This window comes from Schistocerca nitens, chromosome 2 (assembly GCF_023898315.1).
Source record: "Schistocerca nitens isolate TAMUIC-IGC-003100 chromosome 2, iqSchNite1.1, whole genome shotgun sequence".
Classification (NCBI taxonomy): Eukaryota; Metazoa; Arthropoda; class Insecta; order Orthoptera; family Acrididae; genus Schistocerca; species Schistocerca nitens.
This window is the reverse complement of record NC_064615.1, coordinates 564,191,539-564,216,294: the sequence shown is the minus strand read 5'-3', so window position 1 is coordinate 564,216,294 and position 24,756 is coordinate 564,191,539. Positions and strand designations below refer to the sequence as shown.

Below are 24,756 nucleotides of genomic sequence, written 5' to 3'. Positions count from 1 at the left end.
GATAATAAAGTTCACCACCAGGAAGACAGCAATGGTTCCTGGGTGTTTTTGACAGAATATATTTCGGAATTTCAAGCAGAAAACCAATTCTTGAAGACATAATTTCTTTGCATGGCCTAATGTAATTTATCTAGCACCTGCAAGTAGATACTAAAACTGCTTGCACAGGCCAACGAAAAATTACTTTTAAAAAACTTTTTTACTTTGCTAGCTGATCTGTATAGATTTTTATGAGCTGAATCCAAATCTAGCCTTAGTTTTTTGTATCATATATAGTTTTTAAGCAATCTGCTTTTTATTATATAGTATAAAAATCCAATGCTATACGGTAAACTGGGAAATTAATGAAAAGCTTTGTTACAACACAAGCATGGTTTGTATATACAGTAAGCTACTTAAAACAATATGTGTTAATAGAGGTTTCACTTGTCAGCTGGTATTGCTTTGTATTTCATTTTTCCTTTTGTTTGAAGCTTCTTGTGTAGCTTTTTCTATGATGAGTCACTTGCTGAACTTCTCGGTGAAGTGACCAACAATAGTCCCCCATCATGTTGGTGTTCCAGTGGCCTTGGTAGCATTTTTCCATCACTTTAATGTCCTGGTGAAAATGCTCTCCCTGCTCCTCACTAACATCTCTCTCATTGTCCAGGACGTAATCAAGGTGACTGTTCAAAAAGTTAACTTTCAGGCTCATTAAACATCCTAAAGTTTTAAACTTCTTTAACATTGTAGCTATAATAGAAACATATTCTTGGTCTTTTTCATGTCCAAATAACTTTGTAATGACTTGCTTGAATGATTCCGTGCTTCTTTCTCATTTAAGGTCATTGTGGATTCAAAGTTAACATCAAACATAAATTTTCTAATGTCAGGTCCGACAAAGACACCTTCTTTTAGTTTAGATTCTGAAAGATGTGGAAGCTTTTGGCAGAGATACTTATATCGGAACGGGATCGGTAATCGGGATATAGAAAACTTAATTCCCGTATACGTTGTAGCTTGTATATATTTGCACTTGACACTGCGTCCGTACAGAACGAAATATAACAAAGAACGGACTAAAGTAAAGTTAAGATGGAGGCTCGACAGAGCACTTAGAGTTCACCAGATATTAAGTTTTGTGGTCGATACGAACTATTGACACCACACAGCTGCTCCCCCTCCCCCCCCCCCCCCCCTGCCCACCTAAGCTAATGAAATCTGGCGAGGGGGAAGATTAACCTGGGGAAGAATAAGTTCCCCCAGTAGGACCAGATTCTCGCCAAAAAGAAATTCGGGTATAGTCCCCTGTAGGTTAGGTTTATAGGTTGAGCGTAGGCCAAGTAGCACCCATGGGAGAGCTTTCCACCAGAGACAATCATGGCATCGAAGGGCCGTCTTGAGGGTGCAGTGCCATCTCTGCACCAACCCATTGCTTTGTGGGTGATAGACGGTAGTGTGTATTTGTTTAATACTGCAAATATTGCAGAGGATGGTGAAAAGGGAGGATTCAAACTGTCGACCCTGATTGGTGGTGATAGTTATCGGGCACCCAAAACGAGCAATCCTTGAGCCAATGAAAGCCTTGGCTACCATCTCAGCAGTAATGTTAGGGAGAGGAATGGCCTCGACCCAGCGAGACAAACGGTCAAGAGTTGATAAGATATATCTATGGCCCTGCAGTGACATTATCTGCCCCCTTGATGTAACAGACGTCCATCGTCAATTGAGAAACCAGGTCAAAGTGGCAGTAACATCGAGGGGGTGGGTCCTCCGATGGGTTGCAGACATTTCTGCCAGTGGTTCGTGATCGGTGAGGACTAAAACAAATGTTGCTTGATGTTGGGGCAGAAATGTTTGATTGCCTCATAAACAGCAAGGAGCTCTCTATCGAATACAGAATATTTTCTCTGTGCCGTAGATAGTTTCTTGGAGAAGAAATGAAGGGTAGAAACCATGTCGCCCTTGCGTTGTTGCAACACTGCCGCACCACGATGTCGCTGGCGTCCGTAGTGATGAATAACTTGGCCGAGGGGTCGGGGTGGGCGAGTGTCACAGCGTGAGCTAAAGAAGTCTTCAGAGCTTTGAAGGCCTCTAGCATCGGAACAGTCCAAGAGACGGGTTTGATACTGGAAGTTTGTTTGCCTGATAGCGCGTCCGTCAGGTGTGCCTGAACAGCGGTGGCGGAAGGCAGATGGTGATGATAGTAATTGATGGTGCCAAGGAAACAGCATAGCTCTTTGTAAGTAGCCGGGGGTGGCAGAGACATGATAGCCTGCACATGAGATTTGGGAAGCTGTATTCCGTCAGCGGAGACGGTGTAACCTAGGAAGGAGACTGATGCCTAGCGCAACTGAAACTTGTCGTTGTTGACCACGACACCATTGGAGTTCAAGGTCTGGAGGACCTTAGACAGATGATTTTCATGTTCCTCCACTGAGCTGCTAAAAATGAGAATGTCATCCAGATAAGCAAAGCAAAACTCGAACTGTCGCAAGATAGAGTCAATGAAATGTTGCCACATTTGCGCTGCATTCTTTAGGCCAAAGGGCATGAATTGGTATTGGAATAACTGAGCAGTATGATAATAGCCATCTTAGGAATGTCTTCCGGCGCCACGGGAATCTGGGGGTAGGCATGTTTAGAGTCAATAACACTGAAACTTGCGGTGCCCGATAACATATGAGTGAAGTCATTGATGTTTGGCACTGGGTAATTGTCCATGATGGTATGAACGTTTAAGCGTGTGTAATTGCCACACATTTGAAAAGATCCGTCATGTTTGGGGACGAGGTGGATTGGGGAAGACCAGTTGCTGTCTGAAGGTTGCAGAACACCTGCTGCCAAAAGTTCATTAATCTGCTGCCGGGCCGCGCGCAAATTGATAGGGTTGAGGCGTTGGACCTTATGCCTAATAGGAGGGCCGGCAGTGGTAACTATCTTGTGTGTCGTTCCATCAGTGATGGAAGAAACTGAGAACTGCACATGAGATTGGTTAACATCCTGGCGCCGAGTCTTTGGATGAGTAGGGTACAACGAGGCCTAGCTGTTAGCGTGAGTGGGGAAAGGTAGCACGAAAGTCACATGTTTTTTACGGGAGCACGGCATGCACTTGTGTGGAGGGGGTGGCTGTGAACGCACCGCTGAGTGAAAGGAAGTGGACGGCAAATGTCAGCTGTTAACCTTGCACTGGACAACCAGCGCGAGCGAGAGCAGTGCAAGCATCGCACGTGGGTCCACAATGGCTGCTAGGTCATGTTGCCGGTGAGTGAGAGAGGGGGAATATTTATCAACATGCGTGGCAGCTGTCCGAGAGGTGGGCGTGGTCTTAATGCACGCACGCGACTGTCATTAACAGTACTGTTCGAAACACGTGGCACTGGATTAGGCGAGTGCGACAGGGGGAGTGGGGGGGAGGGTTGGAATGTCACACACAAGTAAAGTTTGTGGACTAACCTGGTGAGAGTTCGAGCTAGGCTCAACTGAGCAATCTTGTTTAGGTGCGGCGCCATGGACTGCAGTTGCAGAAGCAATGTACGACCCACGGCGAGCTTGCTGTAAGTGGATGCGATGTGTTGTTTCAGCTTCTCGTTGTCCTGGCAGAGTTGCGTCGCCGAGTCTAATTCTCATATTAGGTTGGTAACATAGGTTGCAACGTTCCCCGCAAGGGTGGAGCACTCGCGTATGATATCGTATGTTGCGGTGGAAATAGAGCATTGGACATAGGTGCGGGTGCACGGTACGTGAGTGTTCGTAGGATGGTGGAGCACTGAACCCTATGCGACATTCGGAGATAGTTCATAATGAGACAAAAACTCCATCGGTTCATAGATTTAGGCAATGTATAATGTCCACGGAAAATGTAGAGAAGGAGATGGGGTCACTGTAACCTTTACTGAGCCTGAGATAGGTAACGTAGCTGCATTGACAGTTCGTAGAAGTGACTACATCTGTGAAGAAGTGGGTGGAGTCATCGAAGTAGGTATGATCGACACGTCAGCACCAGTGTCGACCAGAAAAGCTAGACCTGACACAATGTCAGTCACATAGAGCCAACCACTTGGCCGGGCAGATGGAGTGTAATGTAAGAGGACACCTGTTCGGTTCCCCGCAGGACCTGGCATCTCTTAATTCCTGCGGTTGGCATTGGGGTATTGGCATGGCAATCTGCACTTCTTGGTGTAGTCGCCGAACACTGCAGAAAGGGTGAGGAGGAGGTGGAGACTGCGACAGCGGGGGCAGCGTGTCCTCGTTGATTTGTACCTGTAAATAGACCAGTACGTAAGGTGCGTGGGCGATCCTGGAGTGCTCGGGCAGTAGAGAGAGTGAGCCGATGCTGTCAGGAGAAGTAGGTGACGACGGAGTGAGCCCTGCCTCTGCTGGCCGAACGTCGGTATGCGAGGGCGACTATGTTGATGAATGGCGTGGAATGAACCGGTTGATGTTGCTCCAGCAGTGAATACAACTGGTCAGTGATGTGTAGGCGGGAGCTGGTGGACTCGAAAGAGAGTGGTAACAGATGGATCTGTAGATTGGTAGGTAGTTTGGCAGACCACACAGCCCATAGCGTGACGTCAGGCATGGTATGCTTGTTCACGAGCAATTGAAGGCTGCGACAGAGTTGTGAGAGGGTGCATTCCCCCAGGTGCTCCTTGTAGAGAATCTTGATTATTAACTCTTGTGGCAAGCAGGCAAGTCGTTCCATTATAGTCTTCTTTGCAAACTCGTATTTTGGTGCAGTTGGCGGTGAAAGGAGCAGGTCACAAATCAAATCTGAGTGGTCGTGGAGGAGTGTGACGAGGCAGAGAAATTTTGAGTTGTCATCAGACACATGATGTAACTCGAACAGATGCTCAACGAGCTCAAACCACAATGCCGGGTTGTCCTCGTATAAGGGGGTAGCTTCGGTAGGCGGCCATAAGGGGGTGATGATGGCGACTTCGGTGTCTCCTGGGGTAGTGGCTGAAATGAGATAAGTCAGAGGTCAGCGTGGTAGGCCCGGATTTAAACCAGGCGAGCAAATCCATAGTAGTGGCAGCTGGCATAGTTGACTGTGTGTCACGAAAACACGGCGTGGCAGGCACGGACGGTACCGTGGTAACGGGTGAATGGATGGCACACGAGGGGGGCCCGGAAAATGGACTGTGAGTGCTGGATGGAAACGACCCGTTTCTGGAACAGGATGAGAGATGAGAGACCGGCGTGGCAAACACAGGCGGTGCTGTGTGTGTGTGTGTGTGTGTGTGTGTGTGTGTGTGTGTGTGTGTGTGTGTGTGTGTGTGTGTGTGTGTGTGTGTGTGTGTGTGTGTGTGAGAGAGAGAGAGAGAGAGAGAGAGAGAGAGAGAGAGAGAGAGAGAGAGAGAGAGAGAGATGGTGCATAATATGCCTGTAGTGCATGTGGCGGGCCACTGAGGCGAGGTAAGGGGTCCACGTTATGCGAAACACTGAATGTGAATGTAAATTATGTTATGCTAAACACTGAATTGTGCTTGTAAATTAGACACAACTGGAACACGATGTGCACGGAACAGATCCGGTGTGATTTGTAGTACTGGCGGTGAAGGCTGAGTCCATTGTTCACTCTAATGGTGTAGTTGTTGGCCGATGAAAACGGATGAGGTTGAGAACGTGAATCACTGTGCATAAATGATGAATACGCCGTTGGCGAAGAAACGATGAAACTCGGTGAGTGGAGTTGTGCTTCCACATCTTCAAACAAGGCATTGTTTGGCATGGTCATTGTGTAGTGCATATAACCTGTTGCATAAACACCGGCATGGAAGATGTGAAACATGAACGAACTGCGGGGTCACCACTATGGGAATGAGATCAGTAATTGTGATATAGAAAACTTCTTGGTTGATACGAACTATCGACGCCACTCTTGAAACATGGTCCATCTTTAGGCAAAGTCTTTACAAACTGTTTCATTAGGCCTAACTTTATATGTAGAGGTGGTAGGAGTTTTTTTTTTGGGATCTTCAAGGTTTTTGTCTAGAATGTTTTTCTCACCAGCTTTTAAAGACTCCCTCACTGGTCAGTTCTTTCTGCACCAGTGTTGATGCCTAGCCCTACTGTCCCATTCAAACAAGAAACATGGAAATTTGGTAAAGCCATTGTGCTGACCAAGGAGCATGCATGTTACTTTTAGATCACCTCATATCATCCAACCATGAGCAGAATAGCCTATTTTATTTAGCACTATTTCTAGGTTTTCATAGCTTTCTTTCATATGTACAGAATGTCTAACAGGTATAGATGTATACAGGTTACCTTTGTGTAATAAAACATCCTTTAAACTAGTTTTGGATGAATCAATAAACAGCCTCCAGTCTTCCATTTTGTATTCAATACCAAACTCATTCATCAGATCGGGAATGTCTGAGCAGTACAATAAATCACCTTCTCGTTGAAAAAACTTGGAAAATTTGCTGCACTTTCTTTCTATACATGTTTATACTGGTTCCAACTGCCAATAAGTTCTTTTATTTTAATCTAGAGCCAAGCAATTCAGCTTTTTCTTTCGTTAAGCCAAGATCCCTAACAAAATTGTTAAGCTTGGTTTGAGTAAACAATTTGGGCTCTAGACTTGCTGTATTACAATGGAATGCATCATCATCTGGTTCATCTAAATCACATTGTACATCAGAAAATACGTCTGTTGGAATAGAATTTAAATCATCTGGTGGTTCAGGAACCGGCAAATCTACACCATGCCCTACTAGTCGGATGGCGGACAGAAGGTTAGGGTAGCTTATTACCTTCTTGTTTTTCAAATTATGACCAGTAATATCAACATCAAAAGTAGCAGTCATTGGAATGATTTCTTGGCTTCCTCCATATCATAGGAACTGCAAATCTAAAGACTTTTCTCTCCTTTTTGCACCATTTTCTCAGATCTTCAACACACATATAACATACCTTATGCGGCGCCCAAGATTTATATTGATCACCAAGTTTAGATCAAAAGTATGATAGATAAACCTTTTTCACAAAGTCTGTAGTGCTTCTTTGGAGGTTTTTAATCACAAATTCACCAAAAATATAACAAAAACTGTCAGCAGAATTTTTACAACCGCTATTAGACATTGTATTGAGCACATGTACAGGAAATGGGAAAATTAGGTTAGGTTGACAGTAAACAAAACGCCATCTGTTAACACAAAAATATAATTGACCGGTTTGTACCAGCAAATGTTTTTCAGCAGTGCTACCAACGTTATCTACATTCACTACATCTCCTTTTTAAATTATTTTAACTATATAAAAGCTGTTGATTTCCTTAAAAAATCGCTTAATTTAATAAATTTAACTATAAAATGTGGAGAAATGGTGGGTGATACAGTTTTTTAAGTATCAGATTTTTTCCCACCATAAAAAACATAAGAATAAGGTATTTTCAGCAAAAAAGTTGGTCCGTCATTGGCCTATGTTATTGTTGTCTTGAGACAAAAATTTGATTATTAAAAAAAGCTTTGGTTCTTTTCTGTCTGGAGTTGAAATCTAGATTTTTTCTGTGATGATGAATACGGGAGGTGGATGAAAATATGGTAACACCAAAAACACAACACTATTCCTGATATGATGGAGGGAAACTGTTGGCATTTGAAACAACTTCTAGCCTTCTCAGTGATAAATACAATCCCTGTGTGGTTTTCAGGGGAATCTTATATCATTCTTCCTGCAAAATAGTGGTAAGTTCAGGTAACGATGATGGAGGGGGTAGCGGTCATACAACCTTCTCTCCAAAGTAGACTACAGTAATTCAGTAATATTGAGATATGTTGACTTTGGTGGCCAGGGGAGGTGTGACAATTCTCCCCTTTGCTCAAAAACCAGTTCTATATGATGCGAGCTGTGTGAACATGGGCCCTGTTATCTTTGAACACAGCATCACCACTGGGGAAGAAATATTGTGCCATGGTACAGTATGATCAGCCAAAATGCTCACATAATCCTAGTCAGTAATGCAATCTTGCAGAGTAGCCCTGAGGCCCCTGGAATATCATGATATGACTGCCCAAATCATCATCAAACCCCTGCTGTATTTCACTCTTGGGACATAAACTTGGCCAGAAGTTGGGAAAAATGTGAAAAGAGACTCATCCAACCAAATGGCATTCTCCCATTACTCCATAATCCAGGTTCTTTGGCTTTGGCACCATATTTTCCTGTTACAGGCATTTGCATCACTGATGAGCGTTTTTTGCAATTCCTTGGTTATGGAAGCATCTACAATCTGAACACCAACACGTGTTTGCCCAAGTTTGACTTCACTTAGCTTTGACATGAGATACTCACAACTATGCACAATGTTGTTTTGAACATGACTGAAACTGACAATGTGTTGAGGACATTGCCCAGGTGCTATTCATGGTCAGGTACAACTGTGCAATGTGCAGGCTTAGCCAGCATCTGCAGTTATGTTCAAGCATGCATTTCTCAGTAAAGAAAACTTATGTTAAACTGACACTTTCCACATGATAACGAAATGTTGTATTCGAGCTCTATGGGACAAGTATTAATATTATGTCATCTTGTTTCATTGCTGATCATTTCTTTTCAGGTGTGTGAGCTTACCAAATTTCAGGCCAGCTAAAGCGTAGTACAGAAAAGTCATTTCCTTGTTGCTCTCAGTACAAACTTCACATTTGTCAGAATGTGGAATTTGCATGGCCCTTATGAACATGTATTTTGATTAAGACAGTGCCACAGTTGTGGTCTGGTGACTTGTGGGATGGCATGTATGCATGAGAGAAATAGGAGTTGTTACATATTGTCCAAAAATAGCTTATCTTCTATTACTTCCCATTTTGTGGAAAAATGTGGGAATTTGAATTAAATACTGAGAAATATAAAATCAAGACTTGTTTTCTTGCTGCCGAAAGATTTTACAGTTTTAATCTGTCCTTTTCAGCTCCTTTAATGTATGTTTCAGTGATGTACATTCTGCCTTCGTTTAAGTTTTTTCCCCAACAATCCCATTGCACATCAGTAACATGTACCTCAAGGTTTTCTAATTGTCCAAAACCATCGACATACCTGCTAACTCTTCTGATTAAGGTGGGAGACTCCTGATTTTCTACTTTTTCTCCTGTCTTCAATTGTTCAATTATTTCTCTCAATTTTAGCTAATTGTCATCATACCCAACCCATTTGTTTTTAAAACCTGCCATTCCAGTTTCTTTTTTTTCTTTTCCTTTTTTTCAATTGTCAGAAGTTCTTTACTCATTAGTAGTTTGTAATTGATTGTGCTCAACCTATATCAATTGTTATTTTTCCTCTTTCCCTCACATTCTACTGAATTTATACTTACAATGCTCAACATTGTACTCTGTTGAGATTTGTGTTTGTCTGTTGTCATTTTGCATAAGTGGAGTCACTTATATTTATCTATATAACCAGTATAAAGTTTTAGAGTGGATGGTTATGAGTTTTGTTGCCTGAATCCCTGAAAGAATTTATTTTTGTACAAGAGGTTATTTCATGTGCATCTTATATGTCATATTTATAGGATTTTGATTTTATATTTTGTTTTTAATTATGGCAAAAAATATCTGTTTCCCTTTCTTCACCCATTACAAGACAGGTACTGTGCATGTTCTTATGATTGTTTCTATGTTACTCAATATTTAAGTATACCTTAATATTAATAGGCTACATACATCACTAGAGTTAAATATTATGAGAATTTTACAGACTTTAATGACATTGTTTCCCTGAGAATATATAATACCAGCTAACTTTGTACATACCATCACATAATGATTGAAATCTTATGAAGAGAAAATGAATACTTCCCCTGAAACTCAAAAAAGGAGGAGTTTTGGCAGAATTTCAGAATATGTCTGAGAGCCAATCAGCAAGCCTTTTTACATGTGTATGTCACAAGACAATATGGAGAACAGTGTTTTATGGCAGTCACTTTTTTTTATTTCAATTATTCCAATCTAGTACCTAATACTAATTACCTGGGCTAAGCTGCACTTGAAGCTCTAGTGTTCTTATTTGCATTCTTTTACCTATTATATAGCTTTGTGATGTCATAGGGAAAGACTCACATCAGTTGCCTATGGATTATACTGAAAATGAACTGCGGTTCTTGGTCCTTGGTACCTACTGATTTTTAAAACTGAATCTCTTGATTTTTTAAAGTTTGCAGGTATGCATGGAGTATTGGGCTCTAGGCTCACAGTGTTGAAGGCAGAATATTGAACAAAGCTCAGGATCTGCACCCATCCTAGATCTCGGCTAGGTTACATTCAGTGACTGAGGTGTATTATGGGATGTGCCTTCAGAAAACATGGACATCATCATTTCCTGCATTTGTTCCTTTAATGTGCTAAACATCCATGTCTCCCTGTAGTACTACAGTGGGTGGAACGGGGCAGTAGTCAAGTGCTGTATTCCATAGAAGAGGTGGAATGCAGAACTGAGGACCATTGACTGAAACTATCGTGTAGGGAATGACCTCCATGGCAAAGATGCTGGCCAGGAAACAGATTATACTGTGCGGTTAAAGGCGCTGCAGTCTGGAACCGCAAGACCGCTACGGTCGCAGGTTCGAATCCTGCCTCGGGCATGGATGTTTGTGATGTTCTTAGGTTAGTTAGGTTTAACTAGTTCTAAGTTCTAGGGGACTAATGACCTCAGCAGTTGAGTCCCATAGTGCTCAGAGCCATTTTTGTTTGAAACAGATTATAGTGTTTACTTAAGTGATTGTAATCTGTACTATTTAGTGGAATTTGACATGTCCAGCACAAATAGTCACATAGCTCACTGGGACAGGCCAGCAAAATCAACATGAACTCACTCCCATAAGTGCTCAGGATTTGAACAGAGAGATAAATGTTGTGCTGAATGATTCTGGGCAAAAGCCAAACATGCCCAGGCACTATGTTCAGTCACCTTCTCAATTCTGGGCCACTAAAAGACATTGTGCTATCATGTTCTTACTGTCCTTTTTTCAGTTCCAGGCTTGCAACTGGAGCGTCCACGGGTGCAACAAGCGTGGAATAAGGAACCAACATTCTTCTTTCTTGGCTGTTAGGTGCTAGACACCATCGGTGGCATTCAGATGGTGCTTCAATAGGAAAAATGTCCTAAATAATTTAAATAAATTCTGGCTTTTATTAGACTGTTTGCTAAAGTCTTTAAACAAGCTTTTGAATGATCTCTCTCTCTCTCTCTCTCTCTCTCTCTCTCTCTCCCTCTCCCTCTCCCTCTCCCTCTCCCTCTCCCTCTCCCTCTCCCTCTCCCTCTCCCCCCCCCCCCCCCCTGAATTTTTGTTTGTCTGGGATCTCCTCCCAAACCCCTGGGTTGATTTCAATCAAATTTCCCATGGAAACAGTAGGCCTTATGAGTATCAGCACTGTGTGTTTTATGATATCTTAGCTCCAATAGAAGTGGAGATGCAGGAAAAAGCATCTTCTTCCCAGCCCTTGGCGTACAGGCTACCCTTCATGAAAGGCATATTGTGTAGGAAGAGTATCGGCTGCCTGATAGTTGTGCTTTGCTGGGCAGCCTACATGTCAGGGGCAAGAAATTGTTTCTACAGCCACTCAACATGTAGGCAGCCCACACGATAGCCATGCTATGGTGGAGTAGTTTTTGACTGACTTATCAACCTACTTTGCATGACAGCCTATATGTAAGGCCAAGGAATGGCTTTCCAGTTCCTGATGTGTAGGCTGCCCTGTGTGACAGACATGTTGTATTGGAGTAGTATCAGCATGGATGGAGGGATGGGTTGGGAGAAAGGGAGTTGGGAGCAGATGGATCGAGAGAAGTGCGAAGAAGGGTAAAGACAGAGGGGTTAGGAGGGAATGGGCAGCGAGAGGTGGAGGAGCAGATGGTCAGAGAGAGGTGGAGGAGCAGATAGGCAGAGGTAGGGGGGTGGGAGGAGATGAAGAAACAGAGGGGGTGGAGAGGGGGAGATAGACAGTGGCGGGAGGATGAGGTCCAGAGAGTGATGGAGGAAAAGGTGGAACCAAAGAAGGGGGGAAGGTGTGTGCAGTATTGTGTCAAACACATATGCAGGTGAAGGCATGGGGAAAAGGCATGGTATTCAGAAAATGCCAATACAAAAACAGTTATCATGAATACACATAGGTCTTAAAGTAGTAGTTTTCTCCTTTGACATGTGCTGTGGCCTGCTCTTGTGGCATATACATTTTCATCTATTGCTGCTGCTATATGGATTTTGTCGTACACTCTTTAATATTTTGTAAAGAATGCTTACAATGCGTTGTTTATTACAATCACTACAAGTGCACACCACAAGTGTCCTTTTGAATTCAGCAATGAATTTCAGTACTTTCTGTCCAGTCTTCATCTTGTCCCTCTGACTATTTCTTACTGCAATAAAGTATTTTATGCTGTATTTGACATTTCTTAGAATCATATCTCTTACTGACTTTTGCATACATTTAGCACTCTTGAAATAGGCATGAGCAATCTTTTTATTGTGATTTTTGTAAGTCCTGTGACAATTTACACACTTATCATTTTTCTTGTTGTTGATTAGTTTCCTTAGTTAATGTTATTTTTAATTGTACCAGTGAAAAAAAAAAGATTTTTCTTTCTGTCAACACCATTATCAGATGACTCTAGTTTCAAAGTTGTTATGACAGGCCTCTTGCAACTTTCTTTATACTTTTACCGCTCTTCCTCATGGATTCCAAAGGAGACCACTTTCAGTGATGTCCTCTGGACATCCAACATATCTTCTTCCGTTCTAACCATTTCAAGGAATTTCATGGGTATCCTGGTTGCTTCCATTTCTTTCACATAACCCTACCACCTTAATGGAGATTGGTAGAGTTTTCGCAGTACACAGTTTCACATCTACATCCATTTCGTTCTTTTCATTCCTTAGCATATCCTTTTTTTTTATTGCCTCGGCGTAGATATAACAAACTTTGTTTTAACAGCTTTGATCTGGTGATCTGATTATTCTCTCTCTCTCTTTTTCTTTCTTTCTCTGAGCACTGGTCACTGGTCTCCAGTGAGTAGGTCAAAATTGTAATATCGTAGGTACTGAAGATGCTTAGTTTTGTCTTGTGTGGTATTCGGTTATCCCAAAGCAGGCTTCTTACCTTGTTGTAAGACTTAAGTGTGCTTATATGTGCAGTTTAGAATTTCAGTTTGCATTAAGTTTTTTGCAATTTATCTCACAGCTCAAAGATGGGAAGTGTTGTACATTCTCCAGGAATCTTCCATTCAGCTGTAACTCAGGCTGTTCTCCTTGTCTGCTGACCTTCATGGCTACAGTCTTTGATTCACTGACTTTGATACCAAACTCCTCAAAAAGATCATTCCATATCTTTCATTTTTCTTGGACTTCATTTGTATCTCCCCAGATCATAACATCATCTGGGAACACATGCTCTTTGTACCATTGCAGACATGTAAGACATTATTTATTATATCTGTTTTTAGCCATGAGATAAAACAAAGGTTATTATTATTATTGTCACTCAGCCATTATATAATCAATGAACCCAAGTTGAATCAATTAAAATGATATAAAATAACACATTGTGTCTCCTAATTCTCAAAACTGATTATGCTGTCATAGTCAGTTATAAATGGAAGTTGTCACCGAGTGAGGTGGCGCAGTGGTTAGCACAGTGGACTTTCATTTGGGATGATGACAGTTCAAACATGCATCCGGCCTACCTTATTTAGGTTTTCCGTGAATTCCCTGAATCACTTCAGGCAAGTGCCTGAATGGTTCCTTTGAAAGGGCATGGCCGACTTCCTTCTCTGTCCTTCCCTAACCTGATGGGACCAATGACCTCGCTGTTTGGTACCCTTCCCCAAACCAATTAACTAAATGGAAGCTGAAATGCTAACATTTGTGACTAGTTATCATAGACAGTTAAAAAGTAGCTGTGATTTAAAACAGAAAATTTGCTGCTCTTTATAACTCCATACTTTACCTAGTTATGACTCTGAAAGATGTTTATTTCTTATCTTTTTTTTGTATTCTGTAAAACAGCCAGTAGCAGTAAAGTTATCAAAACAAAATAAAAATTGTAGGTTACAACTGTTAAAAACTTAGATTTTTAAGTAATTAATATTTAGAAATTGTATTTTGTGCTACTGTGCCCTCTAGTACTTGGATAAGAAGTAATTTGACACATTTTTGATCAGTTTTCTAAATTTAAATTTCTTCCTTTATATTTGTGTCTGAGAAGTGAATATACTGAATGTGTGTCCATATTGTCTATATTCAACAGTCGTACAGTCTTGACAGTGGTGGCCTTTTCTGTCTCTTTGTGGTGCTTCTCAGAATATTGTCTTTATCCCCTCCTACACAAAAGTATTAATTAATAAATACAGCCTTATCACATACCTTATTTTATATTATAGGCCCATTATCAACACCTGGATGTGAAGCACTTGCTTTGCTGCAAACAAGGGCTTTAGGCTCTTCAACTGACTGGCCCGACATTCAGCTGATGGCAATGCCAATGGGTGTTTCTAGTGACGGGGGCATTCATATGAAGAGAGCACTAAATATCAATGACACGGTAACAATAGTAATAGTCTTCTATTTTATTGAAACTGGCTTTAGGTTTCCATTGATACACTATTTATAATTTACTTTCTTTGTTATTTCTTATCACCCAGATGTGCTTTTCTTACTTTTCATGTTTATGTCATTAATTACTGATCACTTGTGGCTAATTTGCCTATATATTAGTGAGCTTAAGCAATTAAAAAGCAAGATCTGACAGTATATGAACAGTTTTTGCTTTACAACAGTCTGTTTGTCGTCATCTCTACTGATGTGGTAAATGCTTCAAAATGAAAGTCACTTATTATTGACATTAGAGATTGATCTTGTGATTAGATCAATCTCTCCACTCATCTCTTCTGCTTTAGAACTCCACCTCTGGCCATAGTTAATGGTTTTATAGTTTACGAATAAGAATAAGAATCTTTATTAGCCATTCAATATTTTCTTATACAATGGGCTTCATCAATAAGTTTAATTACAGTATAAAGATGGTTATATTCTCATAACAATGTATATATAAATCATATGAATGTTAGTGTAGTACAATAGCACACATTTGGAATTTTATATAGTGTTAATTTCACAATAAAAAAGAAAACATTATACAAATTTATACTCAGCGGGGAGTATTCATGTTGGTGACACTATGTCATTATCATATACATGTTGATAACACTATGTCATTATTCTAAGATATTGATACAAATACAGAGCACTCGAAATAGGTCTATGCCTATATGTTAGATATTGTTTTTCCAAATTTAGGTCCTACTACAGGCAGAGGTACCTTTCTCTATGTTGAAACAGCAAATCTGCCATATTACAATCTTTATATTCATCAACTGAGTAAAATGCTTTACCTTTGAGCCATTGACCCAATGTTGTCTTAAATTTATTTTTAGGTACTGTTTGTACAATTTTAGGGAGCATATTAAACAGTTCGAGGTCTTCATATTTATAACTATTATGTATCTTGGACAATCTAGAGTTGTTGTTGTTGTTGTTGTGGTCTTCAGTCCTGAGACTGGTTTGATGCAGCTCTCCATGCTATTCTATCCTGTGCAAGCTTCTTCATCTCCCAGTACCTACTGCAACCTACATCCTTCTGCATCTGCTTGGTGTATTCATCTCTTGGTCTCCCTCTACGATTTTTACCCTCTACACTGTCCTCCAATACTAAATTGGTGATCCCTTGATGCCTCAGAACATGTCCTACCAACTGATCCCTTCTTCTAGTCAAGTTGTGCCACAAACTTCTCTTCTCCCCAATCCTATTCAACACCTCCTCATTAGTTATGTGATCTACCCATCTAATCTTCAGCATTCTTCTGTAGCACCACATTTCGAAAGCTTCTATTCTCTTCTTGTCCAAACTAGTTATCGTCCATGTTTCACTTCCATACATGGCTACACTCCATACAAATACTTTCAGAAACGACTTCCTGACACTTAAATCTATACTCGACGTTAACAAATTTCTCTTCTTCAGAAACGATTTCCTTGCCATTGCCAGTCTACATTTTATATCCTCTCTACTTCGACCATCATCAGTTATTTTGCTCCCCAAATAGCAAAACTCCTTTACTACTTCAAGTGTCTCATTTCCTAATCTAATTCCCTCAGCAACACCTGACTTAATTCGACTACATTCCATTATCCTCATTTTGCTTTTGTTGATGTTCATCTTATATCCTCCTTTCAAGACACTATCCATTCCGTTCAACTGCTCTTCCAAGTCCTTTGCTGTCTCTGACAGAATTACAATGTCATCGGCGCTTCTCCATGGATTTTAATACCTACTCCAAATTTTTCTTTCGTTTCCTTCACTGATTGCCCAATATACAGATTGAATAACATTGGGGAGAGGCTGCAACCCTGTCTCACTCCCTTCCCAACCACTGCTTCCCTTTCATGCCCCTCGACTCTTATAACTGCCATCTGCTTTCTGTACAAATTGTAAATAGCCTTTTGCTCCCTGTATTTTACCCCTGCCACCTTCAGAATTTGAAAGAGATTATTCCAGTCAACATTGTCAAAAGCTTTCTCTAAGTCTACAAATGCTAGAAATGTAGGTTTGCCTTTCCTTAATCTAGCTTCTAAGACAATTCGTAGGGTCAGTATTGCCTCACGTGTTCCAATATTTCTACGGAATCCAAACTGATCTTTCCCTAGGTCGGCTTCTACTAGCTTTTCCATTCATCTGTAAAGAATTCGCGTTAGTATTTTGCAGCCGTGACTTATTAAACTGATAGTTCGGTAATTTTCACACCTGTCAACACCTGCTTTCTTTGGGATTGGAATTATTATATTCTTCTTGATGTCTGAGGCTATTTCGCCTGTCTCATACATCTTCCTCACCAGATGGTAGAGTTTTGTCATGACCGGCTCTCCCAAGGCCGTCAGTAGTTCTAATGGAATGTTGTCTACTCCAGGGGCCTTGTTTTTCGACTCAGGTCTTTCAGTGCTCTGTCAAACTCTTCACGCACTATCGTATCTCCCATTTCATCTTCATCTACATCCTCTTCCATTTCCATAATATTGTCCTCAAGTACATCGCCCTTGTATAGACCCTCTATATACTCCTTGCACCTTTCTGCTTTCCCTTCTTTGCTTAGAACTGGATTTCCATCTGAGCTCCAAATACTCGTACAAGTGGTTCTCTTTTCTCCAAAGGTCTCTTTTAATTTTCCTGTAGGCAGTATCCCCTAGTGAGATAAGCCTCTACATCCTTACATTTATCCTCTAGCCATCCCTGCTTAGCCATTTTGCACTTCCTGTCGATCTCATTTTTGAGACGTTTGTATTCCTTTTTGCCTGCTTCATTTACTGCATTTTTATATTTTCTCCTTTCATCAATTAAATTCAGTATTTCTTCTGTTACCCAAGGATTTCTACTAGCCCTCATCTTTTTACCTACTTGATCCTCTGCTGCCTTCACTACTTCATCCCTCAAAGCTACCCATTCTTCTTCTACTGTATTTCTTTCCCCCATTCCAGCCATTTGTTCCCTTACGCTCTCCCTGAAACTCTGTACAACCTCTGGTTTAGTCAGTTTATCCAGGTCCCATCTCCTTAAATTCCCACCTTTACAGTTTCTTCAGTTTAAATCTACAGTTCATAACCAATAGATTGTGGTCAGAGTCCACATCTGCCCCTGGAAATGTCTTACAATTTAAAACCTCGTTCCTAAATCTCTGTCTTACCATTATATAATCTCTCTGAAATCTGTCAGTATCTCCAGGCTTCTTCCGTGTATACAAACTTCTTTTATGATTCTTGAACCAAGTGTTAGCTATGATTAAGTTGTACTCTGTGCAGATTTCTACCAGGCGGCTTCCTCTTTCATTTCTTAGCCCCAATCCATATTCACCTACTATGTTTCCTTCCCTCCCTTTTCCTACTCTTGAATTCCAGCCACCCATGACTATTAAATTTTCGTCTCCCTTCACTATCTGAATAATTTCTTTTGTTTCATCATACATTTCTTCAATTTCTTCGTCATCTGCAGAGCTAGTTGGCATATAAACTTGTACTACTGTAGTAGGCATGGACTTCGTGTCTATCTTGGCCACAATAATGTGTTCACTATGCTGTTTGTAGTAGCTTACCCGCATTCCTATTTTTTTATTCATTATTAAACCTACTCCTGCATTACCCCTATTTGACTTTGTATTTATAACCGTGTATTCGCCTGACCAAAAGTCTTGTTCCTCATCCCACTGAAGTTCACTAATTCCCACTATATCTAACTTTAACCTGTCCATTTCCCTTTTTAAATTTTCTAACCTACCTGCCCGATTAAGGGATCTGACATTCCACGCTCCGATCCGTAGAACGCCAGTTTTCTTTCTCCTGATAATGACATCCTCCTGAGAAGTCCCCGCCCGGAGATCCGAATGGGGGACTATTTTACCTCCGGAATATTTTACCCAAGAGGACGCCATCATCATTAACCATACAGTAAAGCTGCATGCCCTCGGGAAAAATTACGGCTGTAGTTTCCCCTTGCTTTCAACCGTTCGCAGTACCAGCACAGCGAGGCGGTTTTGGTTACTGTTACAAGGCCAGATCAGTCAATCATCCAGACTGTTGCCCCTGCAACTACTGAAAAGGCTGCTGCCCCTCTTCAGGAACCAAGCGTTTGTCTGGCCTCTCAACAGATACCCCTCCATTGTGGTTGCACCTACAGTGCGGCTATCTGTATCGCTGAGGCACGCAAGCCTCCCCACCAACAGCAAGGTCTAGAGTATGGCAGATCAATTGTGTGGTTTCGTCCTGTATTATGGGTGTGGACAGATGACCTAAGGGGATATTGAGCTATGTTTTCTTTTATGTGTAATAAGCAATAATAGATGTACAATAAGGAACTGTCATGTTGTTAAATTTTTTGAAATGTTCCCTTCATGTATCCCTAGAAGATAAACCTACTATACATCGAAGAGCTTTTTTTTTTGGCATCTAAAAATTTATACTGAATTGGGAGAATTCCCCCAGAGCAGAATACCATATGAAAGATGGGGGTGGATATAAGAAAAATATGAATGCAGCAGTAAGTTTTGGCTGACATTATTCCTAAGCTTATAAAGTAGGAACATAGCACGTGCAAGTTTAGAACAGACGTATGTTATATGTTTATCCCAGCTAAGTTTCTGGTCAATCATCATTCCTAACAGTTTAACAGACTTATTTTCTTTGTTTGATACCTTCAAATTAAAGAATATTTCCTCAATTTTTGTTTCATTTATGTATAGGGAGTTTGCACTAAACCAATGAACCAATTTTTCAAATATTATAATATTTTTTTCTCGTACAGATTCAAGAGTCTGTCCTGAATTGATAAATGTTGTATCATCCACATAGAGGACTGTTTTACAGGGTAAATACTGTGGCATATCATTAACATACACTACAAACAGGAACGGCCCAAGTATGGAGCCCTGTGGCACATCTCTCTTTATTGTTTGTAGGTTTGACAGCTGCCCATTTACACTAACAAATTGTACCCTGTTGTTTAAGTAGGATTCTCATAATTTCAGGGTGTCCTCTTCCATGCCAATGTCTTAATTTCATGATCAAAGTACTATGAGATACAGTGTCAAATGCTTTCCTCAGGTCTAGGAGAGTAGCACAAGAGATTAATCTGTTTTCAAAGCCATCATATACATCACTATCAATATTTTCAACCGCTTTGACTGTGGATAGTTTAGACCTGAATCCATGCTGTGAGTTACTTAACAAGTTATTCCTCTCAAAATAGTGATTCATTTGTTGGTGAACACAGTCTTCGATTATTTTAGATATTATTGGGATTAATGAGATAGAGCGACAGTTACTTGGATTTGATTTATCTCCTTTCTTAAATATGGGAATAGTTACTGCTATTTTCAAACAGTCGGGGAAAACCCCTTGCTGTAATATACGGTTAATGAGAGTGGTTAGAGGGGACAGAAGATCACTTGATATCTTCTTTATGACAAAGTTTGACAGACCATAGAAGTCCTCTGCTCTGAAACTACTTAGTTTGTCTATTGCTTTGCTAACATCATTTTCAGTTACTGTTGCCCAGCAGAATTTATGAATTACATTCTTATTTAAACCTAAAAGAGTTTTAGCATCAAGCAAAGTTAACAAAGTGTGAGTTTAAGATATCTGGGGCTATGGGTATAGCTAGTTGAGTTGTTGGTCTATTTATTTCACTTTTAATTACTTACCAGGCAGCTTTACAACTGTTTCTAGATTTAAGAATATAGTTATCATTCGCCCTACATTTTTCCAAGCTTTTTTCAGATCTATAAATTTTTCTTATTCTAATGTACATCTCTTTATTCTTGCTGCTGTTATGAGATCTGTCCTTAAACATAAGAAGCATAATCCTGATGCTGTTGAGGTATGGTGTGAACCAATTATTTAGTCTCTGTGGTTTATGAGCTTGGTTATTATTCTGTTTTTTTTACTAATCTGGGACAACACTCATCAAATATTCTTGCAATTTCCTCTATAAATAATTTGCTTGTGTTATTCACAAACATATCTTTGTATAAGATGTCATTCCAGTTAACTGACCTTAATCTAGTTCTAAGATCTCTTATGTTGCATTCATTCTTAGGTCTAACAGTTTTGTGTTGTTCATCTGGGATGCTGACTGGGACTGTAACCCATAGACTTAGTCTGTAGATATTGAGCAGTCATCATATATATTCACTATATCTTTTATCTTTTCTCATTACTTCCACAACCAATCAAAGAAACATGTTTGTGTCACTTGGGTTCGACTTTTTCCCTTGCTAGTATAGATCCATGTTTCAGCACCATATATGCCACTCTATGGACTTTTAAAAATCAGCAGCATTTCCTTCCTTTTCTTATTTTCTGTGTCCACTTATTACATCACAATTTCTGAATTTTGTATTTAATATACAAGAGAGGTAAAATTGTCAACATGTTCAATAAGTTTGTTATTAATGATCAGCTTATATTGGATTTGCAATGACCACAATTATATTTTTAATTAGTGTCTGTAATTCAAGAGTTTTTGTTATAATGCATATTCAAAGTTGTAATATATTGTTTGATTGTCCACAAATATGAATGCCTAAGTTAAATTGTCACTATTCATGTCATTGTAAAAACCAGATGGAAAATTTTGTCTCATTGTCAAATGGAGTTGTCAATGTATAAATTGTATAAAATTATTGGCATAAAGCAGCTTTCTAGTACACCCACATACAAAAAAAATTGGAGGGTTATTGTTTAACATCCAATTGATAACAAGATTATTAGAGATGTCACACAAGCTCAGAATGCTTGCTTCAAGGAAGGTAATCAACCATGCCCTTTCAAAATAACAACCATGGCATTTGCCTGGAGCAATTTATGAAAATCACAGAAAACCTAAACGGGATGGTTGGACATTAAAATTTAAAGGGGAGAGGGAAAGGGGGGGGGGGGAGATACTGATTAGCCTCATTCCAGCTAGTAAAGTCTCCAAGCTGTTTCACATTCTTGTGTGTCACAGATGAGTGGGTATCCTTCCACAGTTTTATTAACTCATTTCCAATAAAATGAAATAATTCTTCCTTTCGTAACTGTTTGAAGAATGTGACATTGTGCGTTGTATTGGTAGTTTTCCATTACCCATTACCACATGCTTGACAGAAAAGACACTGTCCATTGTAGCTTTCAGCTGTTAAGACAGCTGTGCTCTACCTGCATGTAATTTTCCATTGCATAGAGAAATGATCATATGCACAGTGTGTATTTTTGTGACAAGGATTTAATATCATTTTTATGGATGAATAATATCCTGCTTTTGTTGCTGCTGTTAACAAATGCAGGTCTATATTTCTGATGATGTTAACCTTTTTGCAAGAGTCTTTGAAATTATACTGACACATAGGATAAGGCACCATTTTTTCCCTAATGGCCTTTTATAATGACCAATACACAAAAGGGAAAGTTCAGTGTTATTGGCCCAATTTCATTTTTTCAGCACTGAAAAGATGAGTGGTACATTTGTTAGTGTCAGTGGTGTTGAGAAACAGCTGAAACTGCTAAAATTGAACAAATTATTTAGGAATAAACAAGACAATTCAACACAAGGCAGAAATGCTGCATTGTCAGTAGATACACAAACAAAAGATACAGAGCTTTGCTAGCTTGAAATTCCTTTTAGAAGCTTGTAGGAGAAACATGCATACATACTCACACACATTCATGCACATGCACACGCCTGTCTCCCTACCTTGTGTTCATTCTACTGCCAGCTCTTTCCTGGCCCACGGTGAATGTACTGGGGTCTGGTGGTGGTGCATGGTGGGCAGGGGTAGTGGATGGAGAGAGGTGGGTTGCAGGAAGGTAAGGGGTTGGGGGGAAGCGTCTAGCGGTTCGTGAAGGTGTGGGGAGCTGTCTGTGGGCTAGATGGGGGTGCAGGTAGAGGGGCCAGGTGGCAGATAGCGGGGCATGCAATTTCACAGACTAGCACGTAAGATGGCAGCACACAACTATCTGACACAAAGTGGCCAGGGGTAATAAGACAGGGGATGGTGTTCACACACACACACACACACACACACACACACACACACACACATACACACACACACACACATGCACTGTTGGGAGGATTGTGAGGGGACAGCGAGTTACCTAAGGTTTAGGCCAGGGAGGTTACAAGAGTGAAGGATGTGCTGTAAGAACGGCTCCCATCTGCAGCTCAGCAAAGCTGGTGGGGTGGTGGGCATGATCCAGATGACACAGGTTGTGAAGCAGCCATTGAAATCTCACATGTTGTGCTCTGCTGCATGTTGTGCTACTGGGTGGTCCACCTTGTTTTTGGCAACAGTTTGGCGATGGACATTCATTCTTGTTGACAGCTGGTTGGTTGTCATACCAATGTAAAATGCTGTGCAGTTGTTGCAGCAGATGTGGTATATGACATGGTTGCTTTCACAGGCGGCCCAGCCTGGACTGGAGTAGGAGGTGCTGGGCGGGTGGATAGGGCAGGTCTTGCATCTGGGTCTTCGACATGGGTATGATCCCTGTGGCAGGGTATTGGGTGTAGGAGTGGCTTAAGGATGGACAATGATGTTGTGGAGGCTTGGTGGGCAGCAGAACTCCACTTTGGGAGGGGTTGGAAGTGTCTTGGGTAGGATGTCCCTCATTTCAGGGCATGATGATTAGGCCGGTATTACACTATCAAATTTCTTTGTCAAAGATTTGATCAAAGATGTGATCAAATATTCCGTCAAATATATTTGACAAAGATCTTTGATGTAGCGCTAGAAGTGGTATTACACTGTCATCAAATTTTTTGTCAAAGTTCAAGATGGCTGACTACTACTTGTTATTAACCACAGCAGTTGCACGTACCGCAATTGCATTGTGTGCACATGCGGAAAAGAATTGGGGGAAAAAAAGGAACCATACATACAAGGTTGACAGTCTTAAATTCCTGGCATTACAACTTGATAATAAATTCAGTTGGGACGAGCACACCACAGAACTGCAGAAACGCCTTAACAAATCTGTATTTGCAGTTCGAGTGTTAGCAGACATAGGCAACATAAAAATGAAAAAGCTTGCATACTTTGCCTACTTTCACTCCATAATGTCATATGGTATAATATTTTGGGGTAAATCTTAAAGTCAAACAAAAGTTTTCAGAGTCCAAAAGCATGTAATACGTTTATTTGTGGAGTAAATTCACGGACATCCTGCAGAAACCTCTTCAAAGAACTGGGTATACTAACTACTGCATCTTAGTATATTTACTCCTTAATAAAAATTGTCCTCAATAATATATCTCTTTTTCCAACAAACAACTCAGTTCATACATACAATACCAGGAACAAAAATAATCTGCACAAGGACTTAAAAGCACTTACTTTAGTTCAAAAAGGGGTCCACTACTCAGGAACACTCATCTTCAATAATTTGCCAGCAAACATAAAAAATTTAGTTACAAATAAAGATCAGTTTAAAAGAAGCCTGAAAGACTTACTAGTGGCCAACTCCTTCTACTCCCTTGACAAAATTTTTAATAGAAACAAATGATGTATTTATTCATACTATTCGTATTGTTATTTCAGCTTAAAAAAATTGACATGTTCCCCATCCACAAGGATCTCCTCAGCACGGATCTATGGAATGAAAAACTAATCTAATCTGGGTGAAGCCGTGGGTTTTACGACGACACGATAAAAGCATTCAACAAAACTTGTTACGTGAGCTTACAGTGGAAGATGTCAAGTAGTACATCAATTACTTAAGAATGGAGGATGAGCATACATTTCTGTATGTTCTCAGTGAGGTGTATCCTCATATCACAAAGCACAATATTCACTTAAGAACTGCTACATCTTCAGAAGACAGGCTCACTGTAACACTCCGATTCCTTGCTACAGGAGAGGGTTAGGTTAGGTCAGGTCAGGTCAGGTCAGGTCAGGTCAGGTCAGGTCAGGTCAGGACAGGACAGGACAGGACAGGTCTCCAATCTTCTTAATCTATTTTTGTATTCAGGGTGCCTCACGTTGTAAAGCGCCTCATCAGCTTCATACATCTCTATTAACTTTGTAGTTGTCGGCACACACCAATTGTATTTATCGGCAATGTTTATAAAAACACTACAGATGACAGAACGCTGCAGCGATGCTAGCGCTCCATGTGGTAACATGTCACATTGCAGTGAACAGGAGACAAGCGATTTCTTTGATCAAATCTACAGCGAGGCCCTAGATTTGATCAAATATTGG

At 40.5% G+C, this 24,756-nt stretch overlaps 1 protein-coding gene across 4 annotated transcripts in view; it reads left to right on the top strand.

The window, feature by feature from the left end:
* Positions 1–24,756, top strand: part of LOC126234494 (glucose dehydrogenase [FAD, quinone]-like) — a 209,024-nt gene that overhangs the window by 156,186 nt on the left and 28,082 nt on the right. For all 4 annotated transcript variants that reach the window (XM_049943186.1, XM_049943185.1, XM_049943188.1 and 1 more), the window contains one exon: positions 14,356–14,516. In XM_049943186.1, coding sequence (XP_049799143.1) covers positions 14,356–14,516 — 161 coding nt within the window. The remainder of the gene's footprint in view (positions 1–14,355; positions 14,517–24,756) is intronic.